General features: G+C 39.0%; 1 protein-coding gene across 1 annotated transcript; it reads right to left on the bottom strand.

Moving 5' to 3' along the window:
- Nucleotides 1-15,740: 15,740 nt before the first annotated feature.
- SPZ1 (spermatogenic leucine zipper 1) lies at nt 15,741-16,823 on the bottom strand. The gene has a single exon (XM_006081548.1). The coding sequence runs from the start codon at nt 16,821-16,823 to the stop codon at nt 15,741-15,743; it is 1,083 nt and encodes a 360-aa protein (XP_006081610.1).
- Nucleotides 16,824-17,089: the final 266 nt, after the last annotated feature.

Below are 17,089 nucleotides of genomic sequence, written 5' to 3' on the forward strand. Positions count from 1 at the left end.
TCACCCAGGAAGTAGTCTCCAGAGACCATGGTCTGCACGGGCAGAACCCAGGGCCTGGTTCGGGTTCCTCTCCAAGGCCGTGGAAGCTTCCATGGCATCCTGATTTTCCCCACTCATCTTGGGAAGGCTTCAGCACATCACGGAAGAGAATGCGGCCACCGCGCTGGTTTTGCTTCTTTAAGAGCCGTTCAGCGCCCTCGAGTTTCTCCACCCACTCGAGGAAGAAGTGGCCCACACCCTCCAGAGCACATCCTTGTGGTTGAAATAGAAGCCCAGAGAGAGGTAGGTGCAGGAGGCCTGCAGATGCAGGTTGGCCAGGCAGTTGACGGCGACCTCCACCTCCGGGGAATAATTCTGATGAATTTGGGAGCTCATGGCTATTCGACAATGAGTTAAGGTAAAAACAAACAACAACAAAATGGTGTTGGCTGATCTGGGAGTCTGAGGATGGCTGAGGTGGTTCAGAAAGTGGTGACTGGAAAAGAGGTTGGAGGCTGGAAGAAGGGGCATCCCTGGGTCTGTTCCGTTCAAATACTGTTGAAGCAAGAGACAGATCTGTGGGACCACCGAGGTCGCTGCCGATAGTGAATTTTTAATTTAAAAATTTTTATTATGGAAAATGTCAATCACATATAAAAGTAGAATATTGCAGTAAACCATGCACCTACGTCTCAGCTTCAACATTAACAACTCATGGTCACAGATCTTGTTTTATCTGTAGACTCACCTACTCTGCCCCTCCCTCATAGCTGGATAATTTTGAGGCAAATTTCATGTATTACCTTTTCATCTCTAAATTTTTCTACACATATATATTTTAAAGATAAGCCCTTTATAAAATAAAAATGCAATGAGCTCCCTTATATCCAATACCATCACCCAGCTTCAGTATGGACAATCTTGTTTTATTCATATCCTTATCCCCCCATTTTATTTTGAAGCAAATTTGTGAATAAAAAATTCATTTAATTCTTAAATATTTCAATATATATTTCTAAAGAAAGTAGCTCTTTACAAAAACAATAACACTACCATTATTTACACCTGAAAATTTAGCCATAATTCTTTTTTAAAAAATATATATATATATATTTCTTTATTGATTTCAGAGAGGAAGGGAGAAGGAGAGAGAGATAGAAACATCAATGATGAGAGAGAATCATTGATTGGCTGCCTCCTGCATGCCCCCCACTGGGGATCGAGCCCGCAACCCAGGCATGTGCCTTTGGCCGGAATCAAACTGGGACCCTTCAATCTGCAGGCTGACGCTCTATCCACTGAGCCAAGCCGGCCAGGGCCATAATTCTTCAATAATGCTAAATATTTAAGCACATGTTCATATTTCCAATTCTTTAAAAAATGTTATAAAACTTTGAAATAATTTATGGGAGTCTAAATTATTTCAAAGTAATATTCCCACTTTCTTTCTTGTTCCTTGCAATTTGGTTTTTGAAAAATCATGTCGGTCTGTAGAATTTTCAGTATTTGGATTTTTCTGCACCTACCTCCCCATAGTATTTTTGTTGTTGTTGTTGTTGTTAATCCTCACCCAAGAATATTTTTCCATTGATTTTTAGAGAGTGGAAGAGAGGGGGAAAGACAGAGAGAGAAACATTAATGTGATAGAGACACATTCATTGATTGCGCCCATACTGGGCTGGGCATCAAGCCTGAAACCAAGGTACTAGACCTTGACCGGAATTAAACCCGAGACCCATCAGTCCTCAGGCCAACGCTCTATCCACTGAGCCAAACCAGCTAGGGCCCCATGGTATTTTTTAACGTGTTTTTCTTCCTGCTATGTTTCCTGTAAACTTTTAGCTAGGTTTAGAGGCTTAATTTGATACAGGCTACTTCGTATGTGATATAGTAGTCTGCCCTTATCTACATTTTGCTTTTCATGGTTTCAGTTACCTGTAGTCAACCGTGGTCTGAAAATAGTAAATGGAAAATTTCAGAAATAAACAACATATAAGTTTTAAATTGCTCATTGTTCTGAGTAGCATGATGAAATCCTCGCCTGCCCAGGAAATGAATCACCCCTTTGTCCAGTGTATCCACACTGTACATGCTCCCCTCCTGTTAGTCATGTAGTAGCCACCATTTTGGTTATCAGATGGACTTTTGTATTACAGTGTTTGGCTCAATTATCCCTTATTTTATTTACTGGTCCCAAAATACAAGAGTAGTGATGTTGGCAATTCAGATATGCCAAAGAGAAACCGTAAAGTACTTCCTTTAAGTAAAAAAAGTGAAAGCTCTCAATAAAAAAAAAAAAAGTCACATGCTGAGGTTACTCAAATCTTCTATCCATGAAACCGGGAAGAAAGAAAAAGAAATTTGTGCTACTTTTGCTGTTGCACCCCAAACTGCAAAAGTTGCAGCCACATAAGTGGTAAGTGTTTAGTTAAAATGGAAAAGACATTAAATGTGTGGGTGGGAGACATGAACAGAAAACATTCCGAGGATGGCAGTGTGGTGCACCAGAAAGCACGGAGCCTATAGGAAGACTTCAGCAAGGGATCTCGTCTCTGGAGCCTGGGTCTCTTGTCAGAAATGGCTGATAGAATTGAAAGCCTGAAAGAATGTCTTGAATAATGGGTAGGCTTCTTCCTTTCTGAAAGTTAAGTAATCTGTCTGGATTTTGTCCTGTTTTAGTTTGGTCCTGACTTCCAGGAAGTTAAATTTGCCAGGCAAATCAAATGATCAATCATACTAAGTACACAGGCATTATGTTCACTTTTTACCTTCGTTCATGGTTGATTCTCTTTTTCTACTTGGTTGTACATAAACATGTAGCTGATAGATAGATAGATAGATAGATAGATTTAGGATAAGCCACAAAGATTTTTTAAAGATTTTTTTCTTCTGTGTTTATGTATTTCTTTCATGTTAAAGGAAATTTATCATTCCAGAGAGTCATTGTAAATATATAAGAAATATTGGAATTAGGGTTAAAGAAATTTAATAAGATATTTATAATTATCTTCTCAGAAGTTGAATACTGCAATAACAAACATTTAAGTATGTTCAAATTTTCAGTTTAATTGTTCTTGAAAATGATCAATGAATAGATTTAAATTGTGATTTGATTTGTATTACTAATTTACACATCATGAATTCTATTGAATAAAGTAAATTAGAATTGTTTTTATATATTGAAGACAGCAAAACATGATCTCTAAAGAATATGAATACTTTTAAATTGCATGACCTCTTCAATTGTAATTTTATTCTCCCATGCCGTTTTATATTTTTCTTAGGAAATGCAATGCAAAAAAAGCTAAAAGTATTTTTAAAGGGCTATTTCATCAAAATGTTTTAAAATAAATTAGACTTTATGTTTTAAAGCAGTTTTAAATTTACAGAAAAAATGAACAAAAGTGCAGAGAGTTCCTACCCATAGTACTAGGTATTTCATTTTTAATGAGAATAGTTTTAAAAATTTTAAGTCAAGATTATTTTCTCTCTCCCCTTTATTCCCTTTAGAATCTTGTATGTTCAGGATTGGCCAAATTAGATAGGTAAATTCAACGGTGAGTTTCATCAACATTATCAATATTATTTCATTCTGGGAGTTCCCTTTAAATCATTCACATCTTTTGTTACTCCCCCCACCCCAATAAGCCTGGTATTGTTTATATGAGGCAGTAGAGAATAAAGCAGTGATTCTGCTGTTAATTTGAAAAGATGATTTCATTATTGGAAGTCAGCTGTGACCTCCAGTGACCTCCATTGTTATCCTATTCATAGATGCTACATGGTTAAATGGAACACAATTGTAAGTGAAACATTATAATCATAGCATTGTTTAAACTGAACATGACTAAAATAATATACTTACATGAGTGATAAAAATATAAACATTATATTTAATCGTTGTTACTAGAATAATATTTTAAGATCTCCTTTAAGATGCCTCTGTTCTGAAAGTCTTTCTACACATTTCATCCATGTGTGTCCATTTTAGTGTCTGGTTCTTTTTCTTGATCAATTGTTGCTCAGAGGCAATTTTGAGAACATCTGCCATTATAGAAACTCCTCTTTACTCTTCTTCAGAAGTTACAAGTGTTTTCTTTTCCCAACTAACTTTTTTCACCATCATAATCTTTTTTAAGTGTATAGTTCACTGGTATTAAGTACATTCTGTTGTTGTATAACCATCTCCCCATCCATTCTCATAACTTTAATTCACTTTCAAATTTCTTTTTATTAGCATAACATTCTCAACCCCATTACCTTCCTATAAGAAAGGGTTTTTTCCCCCCAGAATTTTATTGCTCCAAATCTAACTTCAGACCTGTGCAAGGGCTATATATATACAATTATATGTTGAGTCTATTTTCCTGCACAGGATCTCAAAACTCTTTTCATTTTGTAAAACTGAAACTCTAAACCCATTAAACAGCCCTAACCGGTTTGGCTCAGTGGATAGAGCGTCGGTCTGCGGACTGAAGGGTCCCAGGTTCGATTCCAGGCAAGGGCATGTACCTTGGTTGCGGGCTATCCCTGGTGGGGGGTGTGCAGGAGGCAGCTGATTGATGTTTCTCTCTCATCGATGTGTCTAACTCTCTATCCCTTTCCCTTCCTCTCTGTAAAAAAATCAATAAAAATTAAAAAAAATAAACCCATTAAACCCAAACTCCCCATTCTCCCCTCCTCCCAGTCCCTGGTAACCATCATTATACTTTCTGTCTTTATGATTTTGACTATTTTAAGTACCTCATTTAAGTGAAATCATATAGTATTTGTCTTTTCATAACTGGTTTATTTCACTTAACGTAATGTCCTAAGGTTCATCCATGTTGTAGCATGTGTCAGCATTTCCTTCCTTTTAAAGGCTAACTAATATTCAGTTGTTTGTATGTACAACATTTTGCTTATCCTCCATGGACACTGGCTTGCTTCTATGTTTTAGCTATTGTGAATAGCTTTGCTATGAACTTGGGTCTACTCCAAGTATTTTTGAAAGAATGTTTACCAGGAATCACAGACAAATGCGGAACAAGTCTTGCCTGAATTCTGAGGCTAATGAGCAAATGTGATTTCCTGGCCTCTACTCTCTCCCAGGGCCTAGCACTGTGCCTAGGGTAAGTGTGTGATATTTAATGTCCATTCAGAGATAGTGTGTAGAATTAGCAATATGATGAATGTGTTCATAATCAGAGCTTGGGGATTTGTAAGGAATTACTTTGGAGTGATTGTGGACTCACTCAGGTATTCCCGTGGGAAATCTCTAATTAATCAATGGTATCTGCAGGGATTTTCCTCTTGAGGTGGTCAATTTCCCCAAAGAGTGGCCTACCAATCTCATTGGGTTGGGGAAAGGGCTGGGATCAGGGAATGGGTAAGTCTTGGTCGCCATCTTTCTCGGAATCAAAGGAGGGAAGAAAGATGGGGTTTCACCATTCGATGTGTAGGCTTTCACTTAATAATTTTTCTGATTTCAGTTCTGAGCCTCCTGTATTCTGTAAAAAATAAATAAAAGTGCCAGTTTTAAAAGGACCTTTTGAAAACAAAACATTCTAAATTTTAGCACATAAAAAACCAAACTCTTGCTATCCTCTCCAAACTTCTTTTCACAGTTTGCTCACCTTGATAAAGGACCATTTTCTCTGTCTGGTTACTCAGGATAAACTTGGGCATCATCCTTCACTCTTTTTTTGTTTTTCTTCGCACATTTACCAATCAGTAAATCCTCTTGGCTGTACCCTGAAAATATATCCACTGCTCACCGTCTGCTGCAAACCACCATGACCTCTAGTCTAGTGCAGATTGTTCCATTAACATTCATTTTTGACTTGTTGCCAACAAAGAATCTATTTTATCTACTTGGACTAATGAGTTATTACTGCCTTTGTATTTTTCTTGCATAGCTTTCTGCTCTGGACCTGACCGCCCGTACTCTGACTTGTGGTACCTGTGAGCCTCCTTCCAGTCTGATCACAGTTTTGGGTCTCACTACCTTTGACCTGCCCTACACCAAGTCCAGGAAGGAGAGGGCACTGTTGGCTTTCCCCTCCCCCACTCCATTTTCTAACACACCTGATGCCTACCTTCACTGCTAATCCTTGTGATTTTAATAAGCACAAGTACATTTTATTATACACTTACATAGTAATTTTTAGAACCACGTAAAAGATATATGAATTTAGGAAATATTACATACAAGCATAGGGAACTGATGATGTCCTGATTAGGTCAACAATTGTACATAGCTTCAAACGTCATTCCAGCTACTATTTGTACACTAGAACCATGGAAACAAAATTTAATTAATGTGTTAATTCTATCATGTACAACCAATCATATATTTCAACATCCCTTGAGCACCACAATGAAATTAATACAGGTACTTCCATTTGTTCTACAAAAAATGGAGAAACAAAACAAAGCAGTTGTTTTGCCTAATTACTGAATCTCTGCTTTGAAGGAAGCTGCTTTTTTTAATCCTCACCCAAGAATATTTTTCCATTGATTTTTAGAGAGAGTGGAAGAGAGAGGGAAAGACAGAGAGAAATATCGATGGGAGAGAAACACATCAACTGGTTGCCTCTTGCACTCGCTCTCACCAGAGCCTGGGCTGGGGGAGGAGACTGCAACCACTGAACCACACTGGCTGGGGCGGAAGCAGCTTTCTTACAAAAACAAATGTTTTTATTGATTTTAGAGAGGGAGAAAGAGGAGGGGAGAGGGAGAGAGAGAAACATCTATCAGCTGCCTCTTGCATGCCCAGCACTGGGGATTACAAACAAAGGAATCAAAGCAGGGACCTTTCTGTGCATGGGACAAGCTCAACCAACTGAGCCACATGGGCCAGGGTGGAGGAAGCTGCAGTAATTATGAATGATGCCAGTTGGGTACTGAAAATATCAAGGGGAACACTATGTCAGGTATATGATTATCTGATTACTAAGCTGTTCACCTGAAACCAACACAAAATAATATTGGAAGTAAACGGTAATTGAAAAATAAAAATTAAACCAGTATGGCAGTTCCTAAAAAAATAAAAAACAGAATTACCATACGATTCATTAATTTCACCCCTGGGTTTATATCCAAAAGAACTGAATCAGGGTCAGAGGTATTTCCATGTTCTTAGAGGCATTATTCACAATAGCCAAAAGGTGGACACAACTCAAGTGCCTGTCGAGGAATGAGTGGGTAAACAAAAGGGGGTATATACATGCATTTGAATATTATTCAGCCTAAGAAAAGAAAGTCTAACAAATGCTACAGTATGGATGAATCTTAAAGATGTAACATAAGCTAGTCACAACAAGACAAGTACTGTACTGAGAGTACTCAAATGCACAGACCCTGAAAATAAAAGATGGTTAACTGGCTGGTGGGAGAGAAAGCGGAGAGGTGTTTAATACATATAGGGTTTTGTTTGTTGTTTTTTAAAAATATATTTTTATTGATTTTAGAGAGGAAGGGAGAGGAAGAAATAGAAACATCAATGAGAGAGGAACATCGGTAGGCTGCCTCCTGCACACCCTCTTTTGGGGATCGAGCCTGCAACCAGGGTATGTGCCCTGACCGGGAATCGCACTGTGACCTCCTGGTTCATAGATCGACACTCAACCACCGAGCCACACCGGCCGGGCACATATAGAGTTTTGCAAGATGAGAAAATCTCTGGAGATTGTTGGCACAACATTGTGAATACACTTAACTCTTCTAAAACTGTGTACTTAAAATGGCTAAGATGGTAAATTTATGTTGTATGCATTTTACTACAATTTTTTAAAAAGTCTGAGCTTTCAATGTATTACATAGGAATATGTGGAGGTCATCAACAAATTGATACTTCCTTTGCCAGTAATTCATTTTTGTATAGATTTCCTCTACCATTTGTTTAACTTAAGAGTATCCAGACAGTGAAGCTAATAAATACCTGCCAGGATGTGGGTGAATCAGAATGTTCTCTTCACTTCATAGCCCAAACAAATCCAGACATAAATTGTATGTTAAACCCAGCTACAAACCCTGAGTTCATATTTGGATTGATTAAAACAGCCTCCTTGTTCTTGCTGATTGATTTTCTAAAAATAATTGCTATAAATTTGAAATTATAGACTAAATTCACATGGCCAGTATAAAACAGCTCATCATAAATTTTTTTAAAATATATTTTTATTGATTTTAGAGAGGAAGGGAGAGGGAGAGAAAGATAGAAACATCAATGATGAGAGAGAGTCATTGATTGGATGCCTCCTGCACGTCCCCTACTAGGGATCAAGCCCGCAACCCAGGCATGTGCCCTTGACCGGAATTGAACCTGGGACCTTTCAGTCCACAGGCCGACGCTCTATCCACTGAGCCAAACTGGCTAGGGCTCATCATAAAATTTTGTTTGGAGAAAAAGCAAACAGTTCCATGGCTAAAATTATGTAAGTGCTTTTTTAATTTAAACGTATCTTTATTGTTGAAAGTACTACAGATGTCCACTTTTCCCCCATTGACCCCCTTCTATCCCACACCCTCCCTGCAGGCCTTCATCATCCTATTGTCTGTGTTCATGGGTTATGACTATCTGTATATATAAAAGCCTAAGTGACCAGCTGACCAGATGACTGGTCGGTAGCTATGACGTGCACTGACCACCAGGGCGCAGATGTTCAACGCAGGAGCTGCTGAGTGACTGCAACTTTGCAGAGTGCCCTCTCACACTCCAGGACCTCTCAGGGGATGTTGGACTGCCAGTTTTGGCCCAATCCCCACAGGCCAGGCCAAGGGACCCCCTAGTAAGCAAATAAGTTCTTTGGTTAATCTCTTCCCACCCACCCACCCACCATCTTCCCTCTGAGATTCCACAGTCTGTTCCATGTTTTTTATGTCTCGTTCATCAGTTTATTTTATTCTTTAGATTCCACATATGAGTGAGATCATATGATACTTGTCTTTCTCTGACTGGCTCATTTTGCTTAGCATAATACTCTCCATGCTGTCTCAAAGGGTAAGAGATCCTTCTTTTTTACTACTGCATAGTATTCCATGGTGTAAATATACCACGGTGTTTTTTTATCCACGCATCTACTGATGGGCACTTGGGCCATTTCCAGATCTTAGCTATTATAAATTGCGCTGCTATAAACATAGGGGTGCATATATTCTTTTTGATTGGTGTTTTGGGTTTCTTAGGATGTATTACTAGAAGTGGGATCACTGGGTCAAATGGCACCTCCATATTTAATTTTTTGAGGAAACTCATACTGTTTTCCCTAGTGGCTGTACCAGTCTGCATTCCCACCAGCAGTGCACTAGGGTTCCCTTTTCTCCACATCCTCATGAGCACTTGTCATATGGGGAAGTGCTTCTTTTAGATGAACTGTTAAAATGTGTTTAGGAAAGCAAGAGAAAGGGAAGTCTAGTCTATATGTAGAAATTTTTCATTGAGAAAAAAATGCATGAAAATGAATACTAATAGAAAAAGAGTTGATAGAATGGATAAGAATTTAATAAAGCTTACAGGCCACTAGGTACAGCTGAAAAACTCTGTGTGTGTGTGTGTGTGTGTGTGTGTGTGTGTACATGTATGTCTACAAATTTAAAATGTAGAATAACATTCAAATCTCTCATATATGGGGTTTAAGACTCCTCTATTTTTTAATCTATTCTGTTCAAATTCTATTTCCCACGGCAGGACACATATTTACTATAGAAAGACAATATAACCTCAGGAAAATAACTATTAATAAGCTAATCCAATATGTATGACCAGCTGAGGAAAAAATTTAACTACCAGACTGATATTATTTGGAGCAAAAAATTATACTTGCTAATACATATTATTCTATCACATTAGAGATAAAACATGTCTTGAAGCTTCAATAAAGACATTTGTCAATGTCTATAATTTAATATCAGACGAAAATTTAACATGTTTAGTAATAAATCTTGCAGAATTGAGCCAAGAAAGTACACGATATACTCATCTCTCACTCTACAATATTTTTTTTAAAGTTTGTGGACTAGGATGATGATTTCCCAGTGGCATGGAATATTAAAAGTTTATGATTATTCCTTCCTTATTTGTGGTCATGAGTCATTGTTTTTAACAGCTAGGCAAGCAGGGTGGGCAGTGAAATGAACCAGAATTCCTGGACCATGAAGCAAAACAGCTTTATGATGTGGCTTTAGCACAGTAAGACCTGCCTGTTTTATTTATCCTAAGAATAGAAATGAACTGTAGTCAGAACAGTGAAAGAGGAAGTACACAGCTTTTGATATGAATTGTTGCTAGTTTTGCTTACAAAGAGGGATCTTGAGATTGGTTTGGAAACCAAAACTTATGATCTGAAATAAAACATCAAATACACAACCATCATCAAATACACAACCATGAGAAAAAGAGTCAGCACACTATAACTTTCTACCCATAAATAAAAAAGTATTATGTTCTTTGAGGAAAATTCTACAGTGGATTTGAATCAAGTCATATGCTACTAGCTTTTGCATATCCTTCAAGTCACAAGTTATGTGATAAGCCCAAAAGCCTGGGATTATATTAAATTGAAAAGTGCCTAGAAGAAAGGCATGCACAGCAGGATAAATTAACACTAAAAAGAAGACTTTGAGAAGAAATAATATTTAAAGCTTAACTGCGTTAAACAGGACTATGTACAAAATTCTGCTTTAAAATCTTCACCCATATAGTTATTCGTACTGCTATAGAAAAATATTTATAAAATATGTTGTCCATGATAAAGGCAGGATACAAAATAGATTATTCAAAAAGAAATAAAAGAAGAAAAACACCTGGACTTCCCACACTGTGTGGCTTGGAGATTGGCCCTTAAAAGAAAAAAACACAAAATGAATTGTTCATTTCACAAATATACAAATAAAATAATATTTAGGCCTCAATTAATGACTGTCATTCATTTCCATTAATTTTTTAAATATATTTTTTATTGATTTCAGAGAGGAAGGAAGAGAGAGATATATGGAAACATCAATGATGAGAGAGAATTATTGATTGGCTGCCTCCTGCACAGGGAATTGAACCCACAACCCGGCATGTGCCCTTAATCAGAATTGAACCCAGGACCCTTCAGTCCAGAGGCCAATGCTCTATCCACTGAGCCAAATCAGCTAGAGCCATTTCCATTCATTTTAATGGGAATAAATGCTGATACAGTCTCTCCCATCATATGATACCAAAACAATTTCACAAGTAGGAAAATCTGCTTAGCCAGTGTGACTCAGTGGTTGAGCATCAACCTATGAACCAGGGGTTCGATTTCTGGTCAGGGCACATGCCCAGGTTACGGGTTTGATCCCCAATGGGGGTGTGCAGGAGGCAACCAATCAATAATTCTCTCTCATCGTTGATGTTTCTCTCTCTCCCTTTCCCTTCTTCTCTGAAATCAATATAAAAAATATATTTTTTAAAGCTGCAATTTATTTTAGTAATAATTTTGTTCTTGATAATATCAACCACATATCTGGTAAAGTGTAGAAATGAACTACACAATGTTTTATTACTCAAAGATGTTTGGAAAATAGAACAGTGTAGATGTTAGTTTTCATAGAGGGAAAGGCAAATGGAAAAACGTGTGATTCTTTTAGTTCCTGCAATACTATTTCACTGGAAATGTTTTTCTTTTACTAAGGGCTGAAATAGGAGAATTTTGGCTCTTAGGTTATTTATCAAATAATTCATATTCCAAACATGACAACAAAATGTTGGTTTATGGAGTAGGAAACAATATTTCAAATTGTATTTTCAGGACTTCTAACTTATGTCTATGCTTCATTCATAATAGAACCTGTGGTGGGGATTATACCCATCTATACCCATCTTTATTGGGATTTTAATATTCATCTTTGTCCTGACTGCATAATGAGGGTTTTATATAAGAGACATAAATGTTAATATTTTCCTCCCATCTTCTAAATCCTTCTATGCTGGGCAAATAATCAAATTAACAGATTAAAAGGAGAAAATCATTTTGAAAAGTGTGCATGGGAATTCACACAGGCATAAAAATTCCAAAGACAGTAAGGCAAAATATGTAAGACATTTTTTGGACAGAGGAGAAGGGTAGAGAATGGAATATTAGGTTTCAGAAGTGAGAATGGGCAATTACAGGCAGGAAAATTCTTGCTAGACAACTCAGAAACAGTGGGACACAGTGAGTATCTAGTTAATAGGCACCCACCTGCCGGAAGCCCTCTTATTTACCATTCGGTGCACAGATTCGTGCACATTGAAAGGAAGTCGGGCTGCACTCCCTCTTCTCTGGTTCCGGAGTGCATCACCCGAGAACCACCGCTGCCAAGTCACCACAGCTTGGCAACTCCTGCATTGAGCATCTGCCCCCTGGTGGTCAGTGCGCATCACAGGTACCAGCTGGTCAGACGGTTGGATGGTCACTTAGCCTTTTATATATACAGATTCTTAATTCAAATTAGGCTAAGGTGGCATCCTAAGATCTTCTTTCTGAAGCATGTTTCTCCTCTGAATCTATTAGGCCGGAAAGGGGAGAATTGTTTTCACTGGGTAAACAATTCTGGGTTGACATTATTTTCAGTTCTTGAAAAATGTTCATTTCTTTCTGAGTTTTGTTTCTTAATAGCTTAAAAATAAATATCCCAAAAGCAGCTTCAGGATGGCAAAACTGTGGTTCCCTTCACTTACATAATAATAAGTGTGTGCCCTGGCTGGTGTGGCTCAGTTAGTTGGAGCATCGTCCTGTACACCAAAAGTTCACTGGTTTGATTCCTGGTCAGGATACATACCCAGGTTGCGGGTCCAATCCCCTGTTGGGACACAAGTGTAAGTAGGAGACAGCCAATCGATGTTTCACTCTCACATAGATGTTTCCCTCTCTCTCCCCTTCTCCCTCTCTCTCTAAAATAGAAACATATCCTTGGGTAAGGATTAAAAATAATCTCTATATATAAAAGTCTAAGTGTTCCAAAATCAGTTCTGTCTCCTCCTAGGCAACATGGTTGCCAAACTAAAAACCTTATCCCCAATTACTTTCAAATAGATGTGACCTGTGACTGAGTTCCTAACATCGGAAATTTCGCTTCTGGATATGGTGCTGTGTACAATCTAATTCACGTCAAAACTGTGACTACCTTGAGTTTGGGTTGTGTGCAACAAGTGTTGCACTTTGCTGTGCTTCTCTAAAAAATTTTAAAAATTCTGCAGTTCCCTTGTGAGTTTATTGTGGCACCCAGGCAGACTTAGTGCACAGTTTAGGAATTGGAGACATAGCCCTTTAACATTTGACAGATAAATGACACTGACAGAATTTGTTCAGGCAATGCCTACCAAAAAGCTAAACCGCAAGAAGTGACTGCTTTGTTCAGCAATTTTGCTCATTTCATTCATTTAAGCACCTCCTATTTGAAACTCTTACTTGGAAATGTAATAGGACAAAGTCTGAGGCTAAAGGGATCACTCATTTTTTTGAAGGGGGGAAGAAATGAACATTAGTTATGTAACCAAATGGGCTCTCCCAAAAGATACATAATGACACATTCTCTCAGTTTTCTTCTATCTGAGACTATATTGATCTCACCTTCATTCCTAAAAGATATTTTCACTGGGTAAACAATTCTGGGTTGACATTATTTTCAGTTCTTGAAAAATGTTCATTTCCTTCCGGCCTCCATGATTTCTGATGAGAAATTTGTGATATTTGGGTCATTGTTCATTTACATCTAATGAGTCTTTTCTGCTTTCAAGAATTTTACTTTGTAGGTTTCAGAAATTTGATCATGAGTGCCTTGAACTTCTTTGAATTTATACTTTTTAAAGTTCACTCAGTTTCTTGAATCTGTAGGGTTATGCCTTTTATGAAATTTGGAGAGCCAGTTTTTCTGACTGCTTTAAAATCCTTGTCATAGAATTCCAACATCTGTGTCATGCCATTGTTGGCATCTGCTGTCTTTTCTCATTCGAGTTGAGATGTTATTAGTATGATTGTAATTTTTGTCTATGTATCCTAGACATCTGGGCATTATGTTATGAGACCCTGCATCTTATTTAAATCTTCTGTTTTATCAGGCTTCCGCTGGTGCTGTGTCAGCAGGGGAGGGGTACAGAAATCTGGGCTACTCATGTGGTCTCCACTGACATTCCACCCTATTGGGGGAAGGGGGTTGGGGAGGAGTACCTTGTTACCATCAATTTTTGGTAGAACTTCAGAGCCTTTCCCCCACCCCCATCCCCAGCCAGCGGTCACTACATGGGTGGCCACATTCCGTCTCCTCCCCGTCTCCTCTGCACTACCCCAGAAGAAAGGGGGAGGAGTGCTTCCTTACCTCCAGGCGATGGTGAAAGTCTAGGCTCGCCACTAAGTATTTGATAATGGGGGTGAGGATGGAGGCATGGCATTTTCCTTGCAATTTAGGTAGAGCAGGACAGCTTTTGTTCAAAGATTTGTCCGGCCATGCTGCTCCTTTCCTCATCCATTGGCAAGAGAAAGCAGGCTTTAGGGGGGTGGGATATTTTGTCTAAATGAATTGGCATTTCTGGGTTGTGGGCTCCTCCAGCACTCAGCTCGGGATATAAAAGAGACAAGAAGAAAACCCAGGGAACTCAACACCATGCTGTTCCTTAAATCCAGGGTCACTGGAAAGTCTCCCGCCTTCTCGCCGTCTTTCAGAGTCTTGTGTCCATTTTATATGTATGTGCAGGGTTTTCCGCTTGCTTGATGGGAGGAATAGAGAGAAATGCATCTGCTCCATAGTTTCGGGAACTAGAAGTCCAGCTCCCGTAACAGAAGACACTGCTTTCTGCCTCGGCTAATGCTATTGCACCACCTGAAGGCATGGAGGGAACGTCTCTGCAGAACAGAATCTAGATATACATCTATTCCAAACAAGCCCAGTGCCCTTCCCCAGGGCCCTCTTCTGCCTGGCATGTCTACCTTCACTAGTTGAGAGGAATATTGGGGAAAAGTAGATTCAGGGGTTGGAGAAATTTATAAGAGAAAAACTGTAGGGGTGTTTTGTCAGCATTATTTTTAACTCCAGTACTTCCCACACTTCAATGGATAATAGGAAAAAGGGAAATGCATTTACAAAGTGGGCTTTAAAAATTCATTATTAAAGTGTTACATTTAGCCCTGACTGGTTTGGCTCAGTGGATAGAGCATTGGCCTGTGGCCTGAAGGGTCCCGGGTTTGATTCTGGTCAAGGGCATGTGCCTTGGTTGCGGGCACATCCCCAGTAGGGGGTGTGCAGGAGGCAGCTGATCGATGCTTCTCTCTCATCAATGTTTCTAACTCTCTATCCGTCTCCCTTCCTCTCTGTAAAAACAAAAATCAATAAAATATATTTTTAAAAAATTAAAAAAATAAAGTGTTACATTTAAAGATTAAAAAAAAAAGTGTTACAAAGTTTTTCCCCCAGAACCCCACCCTCACCCCAGGTAATGATTAATAAAGAAGAAAAAAACTTTTCTTTGTTTGTTCTGGTTTTTATTCAGATTTTTATTTTGGTTAAGGTGTCATAGGATCTCTATCTAATAACAACAAAGACAAGCTGGTTGTAAAGATGACAAGTTAGGAACTTGATGTTGACACTAATGGTCATGAAAGATCAAACTTATGTAACTACTGAGGTAATAAATAATGTGTTAACCTTCTTGTTCCATAGCTTTTTCGTGGTTGAACCAGCAGATCTACCCTAGGTTTGGTGATTGAGGATGCCTGGAGTTGGATGCCTTAGAGTTTTTTGTTAAGAATTGCCTTTTCTTCTGCTTTTGGTAGTTTCTATCTTACTCTGCTGACTGGCCTCTTTTTTCTCCGAAGAGCTTTTGCAAGACAACGATTGAATCTGTTGTTACAAGCTTTCTTATTACGACAAGGATCCAGGTTTTTATAAAATCTGTCTCTGATCTGAAATGTAACTTCCGTGCCTTGCATATTCTGCTTATACCTTCCTGCCTTCCTGTCCCGTTCACAGTTTACCTGCATCAGCTCCTTTTGCAGAGCTGCGTCCTTCTGACGATGGAGCTCCCTGAGAAGTTCTACCCTGTGCTGCAGGATTTGGCACTCGTTCTCCAGCAAAGCTGTAATCACGTGCACTGAGTGCGTGTTGTGGTTCAGTTTTCTCATCTGGGCCTCCAGCTCATAATTAGCGAACACATTAAGCGGTTGGGTTTCGAAATGGATTCCATAACTTCCACGAGTTGCTCTTAAGTTGTGCTGAGATTTCTGGTACAGTTTCATTAGTTCGCTCAGCTCAGCATGTTGCACACTCCAGAGTTCCGCTCCCTGTAGCAACTGCTCCATGTTGTTCTTAAGTTTGGCATTTTCTTCTGGAACATGATGGGATCCAGACTCTGCTTTTTCCTTATTTAGTTGAGTTTCATGAACAGCTCTTTCTACGTCTGAAGGATTTACCGCCTCCCTTGCCAAACCTTGTACCCTGTCGTCCGAGCTCTGGCTTTCCAATAGCATCATCTGTTTCCTCGCAGTCTGTTCTTTGAAAAGCAGCCTTTTCAATAGCACTTTATTAATTTTATCGAGTCCTCTGACTTTTTCTTTAAGTTCTGACAGTTCCTCAGCGATATCAGTTTCCTCAGAAGATTCTTTTGCTTCTGCCATCTTCTTTTCATAACATTTCATGTTTTTAAGAGTCGCTTTAATTTCTTTTAATAATTTTTCACACTTCTTTGTAGCCTGTTGTTTAGTCTCTCGGTGGCAACTATTACTTAAGGAAAAGTGAGAAGTGCAGGAGACAGGGGGAAGTGATTCTATTTCAAGTAAGGCAATGACCGTCTTCGGGCCCAGAGCGTCTCGATTGGGTTTGGGAGAAGGTTTAGGAGTTCTGCAGAGGCGGGGCCCTTCCATCGCAGCTGAGTTAGTAGGGCTGGTGAGCGGGACACGAGGAAAGAAGAAACCCTTAGAGATTCCTGGAAGGTGATGGTCCTCTATACAAATGGTAAGCGAATATGGAACTAAGCAGAAGTCAGAGACCAGAGTTAAAGTCTGAAACCCGGTAGATGATGTTTAGGTGGAAGGTGACATCTCAGACAACCTAAGGGGGAGGGTGGGTGGGAAAGGACACTGGAAAGGACCTAGGGCCCCATCTCTCCTCCTCCCGGCTTCTGGCATTT

This window comes from Myotis lucifugus, unplaced genomic scaffold (genome assembly GCF_000147115.1).
Source record: "Myotis lucifugus unplaced genomic scaffold, Myoluc2.0 scaffold_0, whole genome shotgun sequence".
Taxonomy (NCBI): domain Eukaryota; kingdom Metazoa; phylum Chordata; class Mammalia; order Chiroptera; family Vespertilionidae; genus Myotis; species Myotis lucifugus.